This window comes from Manis javanica, chromosome 4, assembly GCF_040802235.1.
Source record: "Manis javanica isolate MJ-LG chromosome 4, MJ_LKY, whole genome shotgun sequence".
In the NCBI taxonomy this organism is placed as follows: domain Eukaryota; kingdom Metazoa; phylum Chordata; class Mammalia; order Pholidota; family Manidae; genus Manis; species Manis javanica.
This window is the reverse complement of record NC_133159.1, coordinates 8,365,534-8,380,019: the sequence shown is the minus strand read 5'-3', so window position 1 is coordinate 8,380,019 and position 14,486 is coordinate 8,365,534. Positions and strand designations below refer to the sequence as shown.

At 45.1% G+C, this 14,486-nt stretch overlaps 1 protein-coding gene across 5 annotated transcripts in view; it reads left to right on the top strand.

The window, feature by feature from the left end:
* Positions 1-14,486, top strand: part of MTOR (mechanistic target of rapamycin kinase) — a 133,187-nt gene that overhangs the window by 116,953 nt on the left and 1,748 nt on the right. For 4 of the 5 annotated variants that reach the window (XM_036999744.2, XM_036999745.2, XM_036999742.2 and 1 more), the window contains 15 exons: positions 293-391; positions 677-799; positions 996-1,178; positions 1,588-1,722; positions 1,928-2,102; positions 3,722-3,857; positions 4,479-4,626; positions 5,247-5,369; positions 6,406-6,488; positions 7,602-7,674; positions 8,170-8,244; positions 8,628-8,763; positions 9,425-9,490; positions 11,420-11,500; positions 11,765-11,845. In XM_036999744.2, the coding sequence (XP_036855639.1) occupies positions 293-391; positions 677-799; positions 996-1,178; positions 1,588-1,722; positions 1,928-2,102; positions 3,722-3,857; positions 4,479-4,626; positions 5,247-5,369; positions 6,406-6,488; positions 7,602-7,674; positions 8,170-8,244; positions 8,628-8,763; positions 9,425-9,490; positions 11,420-11,500; positions 11,765-11,845 (1,717 nt within the window). Of the gene's footprint in view, positions 1-292; positions 392-676; positions 800-995; positions 1,179-1,587; positions 1,723-1,927; positions 2,103-3,721; positions 3,858-4,478; positions 4,627-5,246; positions 5,370-6,405; positions 6,489-6,610; positions 6,725-7,601; positions 7,675-8,169; positions 8,245-8,627; positions 8,764-9,424; positions 9,491-11,419; positions 11,501-11,764; positions 11,846-14,486 lie in introns of those variants that run through there. The other variant, XR_005056362.2, reaches the window with a different exon arrangement.

Sequence of the window (14,486 nt, the reverse complement as noted above, 5' to 3'; positions counted from 1 at the left end):
GTCTGGAGTAACAAGGGAGCATTTGTTGCGTAGCACCAAGGCCGTAGGGCTCAGTCCCCAGAGCAAGACTCCATATCTTCTTTAATTTCTTTTAGAGAACTAAAGGCAATGAGCCATTTCAGAGCCTAACCGCATCTGCCAAGATGCACCTGTGTGTGTGGGTCACTGACAGGGTCAGTGGGTCAATGACAGGATCTGACAGTGGGTCAATGACAGGATCTGGTCATTGTCCAGAGAAGTAACTAGAATTTTTCTATGTCTGATATGCATACTGTGTCTTTTTGAATACCAGGTTATACCTCAGCTCATTGCAAGAATCGATACGCCTAGGCCCTTGGTGGGACGTCTCATTCACCAGCTTCTCACCGACATTGGTCGGTACCACCCACAGGTATGTGGAGACCCTGAGCAGTTTCTCATTAACAACTGACCTTTTTGATTTGGTGCTCAGCCTTCCCTAAAGCTTCTCTAGAGACACAAATGCAGGAACCAGGAGTCTAGGAAGGTCTGCCCCGCTGGCAGTCCCAGTGATCCCTCCCGCAAAGAAGGAGCTGCCCCTGCCTGGCTGACCAAATGAGTGTCTATATCATACTCACATTTCTTTTGTCCTCCGTAAAATTAGTATCAGGCGGCTTTCACAAATTTGTATGTAAATGTTCCTTCTGTATTTGCTCAGGCCCTCATCTACCCCCTGACCGTTGCTTCTAAGTCTACCACCACAGCCCGTCACAACGCAGCCAACAAGATTCTGAAGAACATGTGCGAGCACAGTAACACCCTGGTACAGCAAGCCATGATGGTGAGTGAGGAGCCAGTGCGGGACCTCACGGTCCTGGGCACCCAGCCAGAGGGCTCCCCAGAGGTGGTTTTCCTTCCTCAGGAACTTGCTGCATGCCCCCTCTGGCTGCCAGGAAGAGTACCTCCTGCTTCCCCAAGACCGGCCTTTCTGGGTTTCGTTTATCCTTGCTGCTTCTCTCCTCCCCTCTTTGATCTAGGTGAGTGAGGAGCTAATCCGAGTGGCCATCCTCTGGCATGAGATGTGGCATGAAGGCCTGGAAGAAGCGTCTCGTTTGTACTTCGGGGAGAGGAACGTGAAAGGCATGTTTGAGGTGCTGGAGCCCCTGCATGCTATGATGGAGCGGGGACCGCAGACTCTGAAGGAGACATCCTTTAACCAGGTATGGAATCCAGGGGCATGAAATGACGTGACCCACAGCCGTGACCAGACTCCTTCCACCCTGTGCTTTCTGCTGACCTGAATAAAATGTACTCCAGTGGAGGTTCCGGATATAAACACACCAGACATTCAGTTGTCATTAAGTTACAAGAACCCTCCCTAAATTTTACCTGGAAAACCACGTGCCTCCCCCGTGGGTCATGTCGTCTCTCCTTGGCCTTCCTTTACCTAGTGATGCACCCTGAGGTGGGGAGCTCTGGGGAGCTGCGGGGCTCCACTGACTGAGCCGTCATGCTGGTGCCCTCCTGCCGCAGGTGCTCCTGAGGCGCTCTGCCTGCTGCTCCGGGAGCCAGCCTGTGGCTCAGCCGACGTCTTGACAATGCGCCTGCTTTCCCTGCTCTTCCTCTCAGGCATATGGTCGAGATTTAATGGAGGCCCAGGAGTGGTGCCGGAAGTACATGAAGTCAGGGAATGTCAAGGACCTCACCCAAGCCTGGGACCTCTACTACCACGTGTTCAGAAGAATCTCAAAGCAGCTGCCGCAGGTAGGATCCTCAGGCTCTAGCAAGGTTCCTGTCACGATAGTCTGTATTTTGCTTTCTATGAATATTCTAACCATAATTCTGAAGCAACTGGTTTCTGCAGACTTTGACACAGATCATTGCTATTAGCAATCCTTTGAAAAATACTTAAATTGCATTTAAATTCCTCCCTGGAGTCAGAAAACTAAACCCTGTGGTAATTTTTCAGCTCACATCCTTAGAGCTGCAGTATGTTTCCCCAAAACTTCTGATGTGCCGGGACCTCGAATTGGCTGTACCAGGAACTTACGACCCCAACCAGCCAATCATTCGCATTCAGTCGATAGCACCGTCTTTGCAAGTCATCACATCCAAGCAGAGGCCCCGGAAGTTGACACTCATGGGTAAGGACCATTGTGCATTGTGGCCGCCTGCGTCTCCCTCCCACCTGGCTAAACCCCCCCCTTCTCCTGGAATCACTGCTGACTACTCACACTGCTCATCTCGCCTGTGCTCCATCCCTCCCATGTTTACTAAGAGAGGAACGGAAGACCAGGGGATTTCTCCTTAGTACTCCCTCGTTGGGACTCCTGGATTATTCATGTAGCCGTGCTTGTTCAGACGAAGCACTATGATTCTGCATGAGAACGGGCAGAAGGGAATTGTAAAGGCATGCAGTGTGGAGGACTGGCTGTGGTAGGCAGCTGTTGGGGAGCTGATGAGGCCGACAAAGCGACCTCTGGATATGAGCATGGACAGTGGCAAGCTCAGCCTGAGGGAAGGGGGCCTCTGGGCTCTTGAATATTCTTTCTTACCATCAGTCTCCTTGAGGGAAATAATTGTACCAAGTGAACAAACTGAGGTAGAAATGAATTCTCACAGTGACGCTGTTTCCTATCTAGAGTGGTTTCAGGAGGCCTGAGTACTCTGGTCGCACTTTGAGGTCTTTCCCCTTTAATAATGCTCATGTTTTTTGAATGTAGTGATTATTCACCAGCACCAGTTAGTCATGGTCACAGGTGGCCATCTCTGCATGAGCTGGCGTCCTCTAATATGGAAATAGGTGTCAGTCAGGATCTTGGCATATTTTAATTGGGGTAATGAGGGAACTGTTTCCAGACGCATAACAGAGATCCTAGAGCCAAAGGTGAGAAGCTGTCACTCACCCACCCTCCAGACCTGGAGGGCGGGGAGCCCATCTGTGGGGAAGCTGGGGTTCCTATGGCCAGGATCCTCATTGAACTTAAACCACGTGATGATGTAACTGGCCTGTTGCTAGACTACCACTTCCACACCTTTAGGCAATAAGCTATTATTGCGCTATATAGAGAGCTCGGCCCAGAGCCCTGGGCGGAGGCAGAGACGCTAGTGCTCGACCTACTGCCAGGAGAACAAGCTGGGGGTAATAAACCCTTTCACCCCAAAGAAGGTTTTGCTGTTAATTTCTTTGGTTACATTGAATCCATAGCAAACTTGCCCGGGGCTGAAACCCATTGGCAAGACATCATCAAAGGCTTACAAGCTGGAAAAAGGCTGAAGCCCAGACAGGGTCATAGCTGCTTCTAAAACTGTAGCCTGGCCAGTGGTCTGGGACAAATACCCTGACCTCTCCCTCTTCCTGCCGTCTGACCTCCTGCCAGTGCCCCCACTGGCCAAGCCCACCTGAGAGCACAGTGGTGCAGCCCCTAGGGACCAGGCTTCTCAGGATAGAGAAGGACAGAGAGTAGGTTGGGGAAGGGAACGTAGAGAATGACCGACTCTGCAGAATCATTCCTGGTCCTCAGACACAGAGCTTTTCTTCATTTCACTTAATTTTAATTTGAACATCATCTCCCTGGGGGACCATCAAAAGCAGAGCCTTTTTTTTTCCCATCAATTCCAGGGAGTGTTTTTTCTGTTTGTAGAGAAGGTGTGCCTGGGTCAGGTATGTGTGGTCTGGGGTCTTGTGAAAACAGTCCTAGTCTACCGGCTAATGGGCTTGGGACCCTCTGATCCGCACTGACTGCTCCACCGTTCCTCACAGGCAGCAACGGGCATGAGTTTGTTTTCCTCCTGAAGGGCCACGAGGATCTGCGGCAGGATGAGCGAGTGATGCAGCTCTTCGGCCTGGTCAACACCCTCCTGGCCAACGACCCCACATCTCTTCGGAAGAACCTCAGGTATTCAGGATGCCATGAAAATGGCAGTGATTTGAGGGGTCTAATAGTTTTTTCTTACATCTCTACCACATAGTCACATACCTTTATGAAATAGATCATAAAAGTATGTACCTGACAGGAGGTCATCACTAGCCAAGGTGTCAAACATGAAGAGAAAAAAGTCTCTATATTCTTCAGGGTATTCTCCTGCTAACTGCCTTTAACAACCTCCCGAGGATCCAGACTGGAACAACTTGTGGCCATTAGACTGGAGATCCTCCAGATGGGATGTGCTTTACCCCTTGTGGGGTCATAGCCCAGCCAAACCTTTCCCATCCTCAGTATGCCTCCTCTTTCTGTTAAGAACATGAATGTTAAGTTGGGAGGTTATTTTAGGCTTAGAAATAGTCACTGGATTGTTCCCCCAAAGCACTGAGTTGTTGGGCAGGTTGGGAAGATGGGCAGTGCGCTTCTACCATGAGTGCACCATCTTCTGTGATGCTTTGGCCTTTGCACAGGTCTCTCCCTACACACCTCACAACAGCCCTAGGTGGGGGTCATTAAAACTAGTTGCACGGTATGAATGGATCACGTGTCTACTCTGTTCGCTGTACAATAATCCTGCTTCCCTGTGGGTGCCAGCATCCAGAGATATGCAGTCATCCCCTTATCAACCAACTCGGGCCTCATCGGCTGGGTCCCCCACTGTGACACACTGCACGCCCTCATCCGGGACTACAGGGAGAAAAAGAAGATCCTTCTCAATATCGAGCACCGCATCATGTTACGGGTATGTGATGAGGCTGCCAAACCCAGTCCTTTAATGTCTCAGAGGCAAAACTCACAAATCAGGAAATCTATACAAAGTCACTTTTCTTGTTCTTCTATGTATGTACATCACTGAAACATCTATCTGAGGGAATTGGCTATTGCAGAAGGTTTAATGACATATGAGTCCTAAAGCAGATAACCTTCTCTAAGAAACAGAAGGACCCTGAAGCCCAGAAATTAGCTTTTCATCATCCTAGATGAGACTGGACAATCAGGCAGCATCTGTGCACTGAACACCTAGTTTATCTAGAGCACTGGCCATAATATGGGGAAGTAATGTTTAGTAGATGTGTAACTAATAAGAGAGTTGTTTGTTCCTCAGAACCTTGACCCCTCCAGTGTTCTTGTTATAAGGGGGGGGCCTGTTTTACCCTTAGGCCCTGCCAGGTCCTGTGGCCATCAAGTTAGAGTGGCCACCCCCTTTTTCCTTTTGCAGTGTTCTTATTTCATTCACCTTTGGGCTGGGCTGTTGAAATTGGAACCCAGCTCTGCCTGGACCCAGAGCCTTATTTCCTCCTGGCTTTAAGCTGCTGGTCTTGCTTGGGGCTGCTCTCTCAGAATGGTTGTGTCCTGATGCAGATGGCTCCAGACTACGATCACCTGACTCTGATGCAGAAGGTGGAGGTGTTTGAACACGCTGTCAATAATACAGCTGGGGATGACCTGGCCAAGCTGCTGTGGCTAAAAAGCCCCAGCTCTGAGGTAAGGCGCGCTCAGCTGTCCACGCACGCCTCTGCCCTCTGGCCCACTCACCCTGCAGAAATGTCTCTCCTGTTTGTTCACTTGTGCCTGGTGGACTCGTCCTATGACATTAGCTGTGGGTTAAACACAGTTTTCATATGCGTTGTAAATTTCTTATTTATTTGTTTTAATTTTGTTAATGGTATGTTGGTTGGGGGTTTTTGTTTTGTTTTTGATGGACAGTATAGACATTATCAGAAGTTAGAAATCATCAGATTTTTAATCCTTTTCATTCACATTTCTACCTTTGGCTTTATATTTAGAAAGGCCCTCTCCACCTCAAGATTATGTCTTTTTTATATACTTTTTCTTGTACTATTTATAAGACTTGCTTTTACATTTAAATCCTTAACCCAATTTGGAATTTAAGATCAGGATATAAATTTACTTTTTTAAGATGATTATCTAACACCACGGTATTTACCAAATAATTCATCATTTTCCCACTTTGTAAGATAATCCATTTTTATTGTACACTAAATTCTTATCTGCCCTTGGTTTTCTTTATTGGGCTTCTATTCTGTTTCACTTATCTGCTGCCTTTTTCTCCTCTACTATTAATACAAGGCTCTTCTCATTGGCTGTTTTCTTTTTTTTTTCCTTAATTTTCTTAATAAATTTTGTGATCATTTTGTCAAGGTTCCTCCCAAAATAAGTGCCACTGAATTTTTAATGGAATTATATTAAATGTATCACATAATTTGGGAGGATATTACATCTTTATAATCTTAAATCTTGTTCTTAAGTGGATATTTCATTTATTCAGGTCTTTATATTCCTAAGCAAGGTTTAATTTTCTTATTCATCTACCTCTGTACATCTCTTAAGTTTATTCCAATAGTTTATTATTGTTGTAATTATAAATGGCATCTTTATTCCATTATATGTTCTAACTGGTTACTGATGGAATATAAGAAAACAAATATTGAGATGTAGTCATATTGAAACTAGTGAACAGTTTCCAAAGCCTTGGTTCATGTGTGCTCCTATGTTCCAGGTGTGGTTTGACCGAAGAACCAATTACACCCGCTCTTTAGCGGTCATGTCCATGGTTGGGTATATTTTGGGCCTGGGAGATAGGTGAGTGAATTTAATTTGTTTCTTTTAGTCTTCTTTCTCCCTTTAGCTTTCATGAATGGTTTCATTTTTTTTTCTAGGAAGATTTATGACCATTTGATAAATATTTGTATTTTGTACTTTAGGCCCCTCTTGCAGCATCAACCTTAGTCCCCTAAGTTATTATGCTTGCCAACAGAACAACACATCAAACTAAAGAGAAGAAGAATCATAGTTCGAGGGAACTACTTTCTCCATAGGTTGGTTTAATAAATTAAAAACCATTTAAATCCAATTGATTATATTGATCCAATAAACACTTATTAATAGCACTATTCTAAGTTAAATAATTCTATTTCTGTAATTGAAACCAACCAAAGTAGATCCTTCTGGTATTTCTGCATAATAAATTTCATCCACTTGTACTGACTGAAAAAGTAGCTTAGGAATGTTCAGAAACTGACTTACTAAGACTTTTTAAAAAACTAGTTCTTTTGATGTCTACTCTTTTTTTCCTGGGATCATGTCTCATGCAATTATTTGACAGTAAAAATAATTTTATCCCACAAAAATAATAAATTCTTGCTTTTAAAAATAGCAAATTAGCAGAATGCCTATTGACAAAAACAAGATGATCCTGCCTAGATGGCTTGGGGACTCAGGATGATGAGACTATGTGACAGGTGCTGAGTAGTAATGACAGAGCCTTGTCACTCAGATGCCAGAAACAATTTATCTTGTGACCAAAGATCTGGGAAAGGCAAATTATCATGGTGTCATGGGTCAACTTGTGATTCTCGCAGATAAATTCCCATCTCAGACCTAGAGCAGAGGTCGGCAAACTTTTCCTATAAAGGGCTGGATAATAAATATTTTAGGCTTTGCTGGCCATGTGACCTCTGTCACAACTATTCATTCATCTCTGCCATCATAGCACAAAAGCAGCCTGAACAATACATAAATAAGTGAGCACGGCTGTGTTCCAGTAAAACTGTATTTACAAAAGCAGGTGGGGAGCTGAATTTGGCCCGAGGGCTGTCGTTTGCCGACCTGTGGCCTAGAGTATCACGTGCTGTTGATGTCTTCATCAGTGCTGCTCTCCTGACCCCTCTCTGGTCTCTCTTCTGCTTCTCAAAGACATCCGTCCAACCTAATGCTGGACCGGCTGAGTGGGAAGATACTGCACATTGACTTTGGGGACTGCTTCGAGGTGAAAACGTGTTCCTGGATGACCTCTTTTCACCTTCCTCTGATTGTTTAGGCAAATTGAAACCTCAGATGTCCTGTCCTCACCCCTGCCCTACCTACCAAGGTGATAGAAAGTCAATCTAAGAAATGAAACCCATGCTCTTGGTACGTAACTATATTTGGACTGTAACCCCCCTGGGGGTGAACGCCACTCGTGGCTGGAGAAATCCTCATCCCCCACGTGGCCTGCTGGCTGAAGACCTGGGCCTGAGGCACACTTCTTTTCTTTCTCTATTTTTTCCTCTCTTCCTTCTCTCTCTCTCTCTCTCTTGCTCTTTTTTTTTTAAGTTGTGTTTTAAATCCCCATAACAAGTCCCCTCACTAAACTCAAGCTACTTCATTTCTGTGCTCTAACTGAAATCAGTAGAAAGGAAAGCCACCTGTCTCCTCCTGGCTTTAGCTAAAAGAGCTACACAACCTAAGCAGTGACTTGGTTTTTCCCCTTATTACCCTATAGGTTGCTATGACCAGAGAGAAGTTCCCAGAGAAGATTCCGTTTAGACTAACAAGAATGTTGACCAATGCCATGGAGGTGAGTAGGTGCGGGGAGCAAGCTGCTTGGACTGAGACCAGTATAGTTCCAGCCCTCGCTGGGGACATACTTGCTTGTTAGATCTCAGCAGCTCCCCAAAATGCCCAGGTTATTTCTCAGGTCATTTCCTGGTATTTTCTGTTGTGTTAGAAATGGTCAGTCTTTGAAAGTCCAACCATTCTTCACATCAGAACTTGTTTCATGAATCACAGTCCTGACCTGACTCCTTGCTCTAAAGACATTCCCAGCCTGATATATCAGTAATGACCCATGTCTGCTTCCTAAGTGAGGGTGACAGACCCTCTCGACTTTGTTTTGGTCATGAGTCCATAAGGGCCCAGTGTCACCAACTTCCATGATAAGTGGCTCTGGCCCTCCCTCAGGTTACTGGTCTGGACGGCAACTACAGAATCACATGCCACACAGTGATGGAAGTGCTTCGAGAACACAAAGATAGTGTCATGGCCGTGCTGGAAGCCTTTGTCTATGACCCCTTGCTGAACTGGAGGCTGATGGACAGTGAGTACTGGCAAGTGCCTGGGGGTGCAGTGGCCACCTTCCATTGGAATATCTGACACATCCCATGTCACTAACCTGTCCCCCTTCAAGCCTGGAGCCTGAGGTACATCACTGAGCTATTGCAGCATTTTTACAAAGCAGCTCTGGTAGTTGGATATGAATTGCCAAGTATTTTTATTAACTAGAACAGAAAACTTTACCAGTTTAGGTATTAAAATATTTTTCAGGATAAATCAAGCACCTGAATGATTTTCATATGTTTGGATTTCATATAGAGTAGCAAGCTGGAATTTTGATAGGAAGTTTAAGCAGTTGTGATTTGGGTCAGCAATGTCTAAGTCTACTCTTTATTCCTACCTCCTTAGGAGAAGTTTACTAACAAGAGGCATCCAGTCCACTGCCATTAAGTCATAATTTTCACCTTATGTTATCCGGTGTACATTATCCAAACCCAGCTTGACAATGCTGAGTGTCCCTCAGGATTGGATACTCCTGCCAACATCCACCCACTCACTTCTGAGGAAGACATCTTTGGTTCCTTCTTAGGGCTGTACCTCTTGAAAAATTGTATTTTTGTGATTGCAAGAAAATATATCAACCATGTTTCCTTTAAGTCAAAGTTTGAGTCACTTTTTAATCCTCCCTTTATTACCTTTCCTAGCAAATACCAAAGGTAACAAGCGGTCCCGAACGAGGACAGATTCCTACTCTGCTGGCCAGTCAGTAGGTGAGTACATCCTGTGGGAGACGGCAGATTCTGTCCCCTTTTGTCCAGAGTGTTTCTCGAACAGGGTGAGCTTTGTTATTGCCGTGAGGAGGTGTGACTTAAAGTAGTTAACAGATGCTGCATATGAAGGAAGTAAACAAATTTTTCCAGAGGCCCTTAAGAGTGATAGTTGTGCAGACATCCTGTCCCTGTGAAAATATCACCTAACAGATTTTATTTCATTTCTAAAACTTGGTTAGAAATATTAACTGAGCACCAAGCACCTAATATGTTTTTTAGGATGGAGTGAGTACCTAAAGCTCAGAAATTTTGATCAAACTCTCTAATCTTTATCTATGAAAACACAATTAAAAGAATGTCGGGATATTAGCTAGTATTTATCATGCCCTTTAATGGTGTCTGGTTTGGGATAATTATTAGGTCTATAACCTTGATCCTAAAGTGTTGTTAATAGCTTAGAAATGGGAAGATGGAAGCAGCAGAAATGTACTCACATTGCTGCTTGAGAAGCCAGGAAACCATAAGAAACACTGTTTCCAAGAGTGTGGTCCACAGGACCCTGTCCCAGGAAGACCGTGCCCCACCAAGGGCCAGAGCAGAGCTTGTGCCTTGAACGCCCTCAGAGGTCATAGAGGAAAGCTGCCACACTTTCTTTAGCCTACCCCTCCACCCCCCACCCCAGCCTGCCCCTTTTCCCTTCATAACATCTGACAATGCCCTACAGAGTTCACTCTTTGGAACATACTAGAAGGGTGTTAAAAAGTAAATATTCTCCACAAACATTTATGAAACATTTGCAACTAGGTACTTCACAAAGCAAATAATGTTAAGGGGTGCAAAAAGAGCATGACATACAAAGATTACCCTGGAGAGGCACAGAATCACATCACAGAGTTGTCCAAAATGCATACGAAATAATAAAGCAGTACATTGTACTGTGTAATCAGTGAGCTTTGGTTTGGAACATTGGGCTGTGGGGCTTAGAGAAAGGAGTTACCACTCAGAACTGCAGTAGTGAAGGGAGCCTTTGGGTTGGTAGAATTTAAGTTGAGCCTTATTGGATGGATGGAATCTGAATGGGTAGAAAGGAAAAGTGTGTTTGGAGCAGGCAACGGGTCCTGGATTATTGTGTCCTCTGTGAGCATGTGTGTTCCCTATCCTGGACACTGGCAGGATTGGTGAATGATACCTGAGTCACCCATGGTGTCTGGGGTACCTTGTGCAGGTGACTGGTCTCATCCGAACTATGTGAAACTTAGGAGTTTAACTGGCAGAGTCCACCTCATGAATACGTTACTGAGTTACTCCTATATGCTGCTTGTAGCGTGCAGAGGGGAATTAGGACAGCCAGGTCTGGTGGCAGCAGGTGATGGTGTACCTGTTTTTTTTATGTGGCTTAAGAGTTAAGTTCCAGGGGGTCATTAATAAAAGTTTTATAATCAGTAGCTTCATTTGAAGACCTGTGTTGAACAAGGACAATGTAAATAATTTAATAATTCTGATTCTAAACTCTTCTCCCCTAAAGACTACAGTCATTGGATGGTGACCCTAAAGCCTTAGGGCTTTTTCTGTCTACAATTAACATACAAATTCCTCTGAGGAACTAATACTTTGTCCATATGTGTGAACCTTAAAACCTAGTTTTCTTTATATTATCATCAGTTTTTGATGAACCAAAGAAGTTTTGTCAACAGTTCTTTGACTCATGCACCTATTCTGTATGTCAGAACACTTTATAAATGCTGTTGGCTTGAAAATTCATGCTTTGTAGTTTAAAAACTTTTAAATATTATAAAGAATAATAATGCTTCCTCTCTCCTTTCCTTTTTGAGGTAGGTAGGGCAAATGCTAAAGGAAATCAAGTATGTGGAGAATTAGAGCTAATACCTTGGAACAATGGCTTCTGCTAATTGATTATTTTCCCCCTAGAAATTTTGGATGGTGTGGAACTTGGGGAACCAGCCCATAAGAAAACAGGGACCACAGTGCCAGAGTCTATTCATTCTTTCAGTAAGTCCAACCTCTGGGGAATTGCACCAATGACTGGCTGCTTAAGAAAATAGCAGCTGTGTTGTACCCTAAGAGGGGAGCAAACAAAACAGCCTTTGAGCAGAAAAGGTTCCGTGAATTTCTCATTATATTCTGAAGACAAAAGATAGAGGAAGAATTGCTCAACACTTACAAAAGTGAATATTTGAGGAAAACAAGGGCATCCTTTAGGCCTGTTGTGATGATCTGATCTTACTGCTATTTTTCTGCTTTTGTGTATTCCAGTTGGAGATGGTTTGGTGAAACCAGAGGCCCTGAACAAGAAAGCTATTCAGATTATTAACAGGGTTCGAGATAAGCTCACTGGTGAGTGTGTCCGTGTGTGTATGTGTTTACGTAAAAGGAACATGAACTCTGAGAGACTTTTCTCTTCTTTAGTGGGTGGTCAGCCCCGTTTCTAGTGGTGCTGGTGCCTGAACGTAGTGCTGCTAACTGGTGTGCCTGGGGCCATCATTGAAGCATTGTCTCAGGTTGTCTTTCTAATGACCAATAAGTGCAGGCATGCTGCATTTCACTGGGTTTGCTTTATTGTATTTTTTACAAATTGAAGGTTTGTGTTGAGCAAGTCTGTCAGTAAGCTCACTTCGTGCCTCTCTGTCACATTTTGGTAATTCTCACACTATTTCAAACTTTCTCATTATGAATTTCTTACAATGGTCTGTGATCAGTGATTATGACTCACTGAAAGCTCTGATGGTAGTTAGCATTTTTCAGCAATTATGTGTTTTTTAATTAAGGCATGTACATTTTTTTTTTAGACATCCTGCTTTGCACACTTAATAGGCTACAGTATAGTGTAAACGACTTTATATGCGCTGGGAAACCAAAAAATTCATTTGATTTTATTGTAATATTCACTTTATTGCTGTGTTCTGGAACTGAACTCACAGTGTCTCTTTGGTGTGCCTATAATGTCATTAACCTCACTTTAACAGAGGTAAGTAAAGGTCTGTTGGATCCAAAGTCAGCCAAATTGAGGAAAGTTTCTTTTATCATCATGGCTTGATATTAGAACAAATCCAACCCCTCTGATTCACTGCCTGTCTGTATTTTGGTAGCTGTTATGGCATGGAGAAGGTGGAAGGGGAGAAATGCAGACTTTTGAAAAGAAGACATGTCACATTGACCAGATGGTGTGACATGAGGGGTGGGAGTCAGGGAAGCCAAAGACCCCAGCTCTTCCGCTTACTGTGACCCTGGGCCTTTGTCTCTGTACCTGGAAGGTGACAAGAATGGCTCTCTCAGAAGGCGGGAGGCTTAAGTGAGACATGAAACGGCCAGGCGCTTAGAATTTGGGTCCAGCACCTACTCTGTGGTCAAGGTATATTTGTTTATTGAGCACGTACAAGTACTAGATGCTAAGAAAACAGTGCGGGTAAAAACAGATAGTTTCCTCCCTTTGTGGAACTCGGGTGCCAGTGAGGGAACAAGTGGGAGAGAGGGGCTCAGGCTGTGGTGCCAGTAGTAGGGGAATTGAAGTCCAGGAGCTCAGGAAAACCTTTTCTAGGCAAACAACCCATGAGCTAAGATCTGAAAGAAGGCGAATTAGGGGTAATTGTTCCAGACAAAGGAAACAGCAGAAGCAAGGGCCCTGTATTGGGAGGGAGGGAAGGAAAATGGTCTGAAAGCCACTAGTCTCACTGCCCCCCAAAAAAGCAAGCACAAATCAAAATGTTTTGACTCTTGAGTTGGCCAAGGCCAGGTCATGCAGGACTTGACATTTTTATCCTACATCCTAAGGGCAGTGGGAAACCACTGAGCTTTAAGTGGGGTGGGAGGGAGGAGGAGGGCCTGGGCAGGTCTGCATCGTGAATGCTGCCTGCTCCAGCCGTATGGGCAGAGTGGGAGGGAGGGCAGAGGGCAGCTGCCATGGTCATCCAGGCCAGACAGCTGACTAGACTAGGGTGGGGGCAGCGGAAATGGATTCACAAGGTCTTCAGGAGGTAAAATCAAGAGAATTGATGATGAGGCATAAGAGATGAGGAGGGAGCGAGGATGGACCCAAGGCAGTGGCGACCTTCTGAGAGCTGGGAAGAGCCTGGCAGCTAGACCGAGGCAGTCGAAGAGAACGTGAAGGAGAAGGAGGTGAAAAAGTGGAGACAAGTTTCAAAACTCTTGAGAAGTTTGGCTCTTTCTAAAGGAGAGGACCATGCTAGATAGGAAGTGGCTGGATGAGAGGCTTTTTTTCCTAAATGGGAGAGAGGAATGGGTTTACAAACTGGAAGAAGGAAACTCTTGGAAAGGGGGATGCTGAAGACAGGAGTGAGAGGAAGGGCAGTTGACACCTAGGCCCCTCAGAAAGCAGGAGGCGATGGGACCCAAAGCAGGTGAACTTAGCGTGAGTAGGGGGAGGAGACAGCTCTCCAGAGTGATGGGGGTGAAGAAGGGAGCTCCTGCTGAACAATCTGCATGTAGAACCCAGCCTCACATATCAGGGGTCCAGCACTGTGTGTGTGTGTAGAGGGCCTCTGCAGAGGGTGGGAAGCCAGAGGACTTGCAATGGCTCTGTGGCAGTGGAAAAGCACGCTGCTGAGGTAGCATGGTAAGCTGGCCACCCAGGTGAGTGCCTATTCAGGCTTGGGGATTATGACTATAGTGGAAGCAAGCTGACTTCTGGGAGGAAAGGCTCAAGAATGGAGGCTAGTGGGATTGGAACCGAACAGGGTTTCTCATCCACTTGCTGGACTCAAGGGTGATTATGGGTTAAAACTGCTGGCCAGATCTTTGCCCCTCCTGAACTCAGCCCAGTGTAGGAGTTTACCCACTCTGAACCAAGTCTGTTTTAGGAGAAGGAGACTGGTGTTCATTCAAGTTACACGGAGGTGAATTTAAAACCCAGCTACCATGTAGCCTTCATACTGTGTATGAGGATAAACTGACTTAGGCTGCACACACAGTAAGCCAGATGGGACAAGGAGGGAGTTGATAACCAAATGCAGGTGAAATG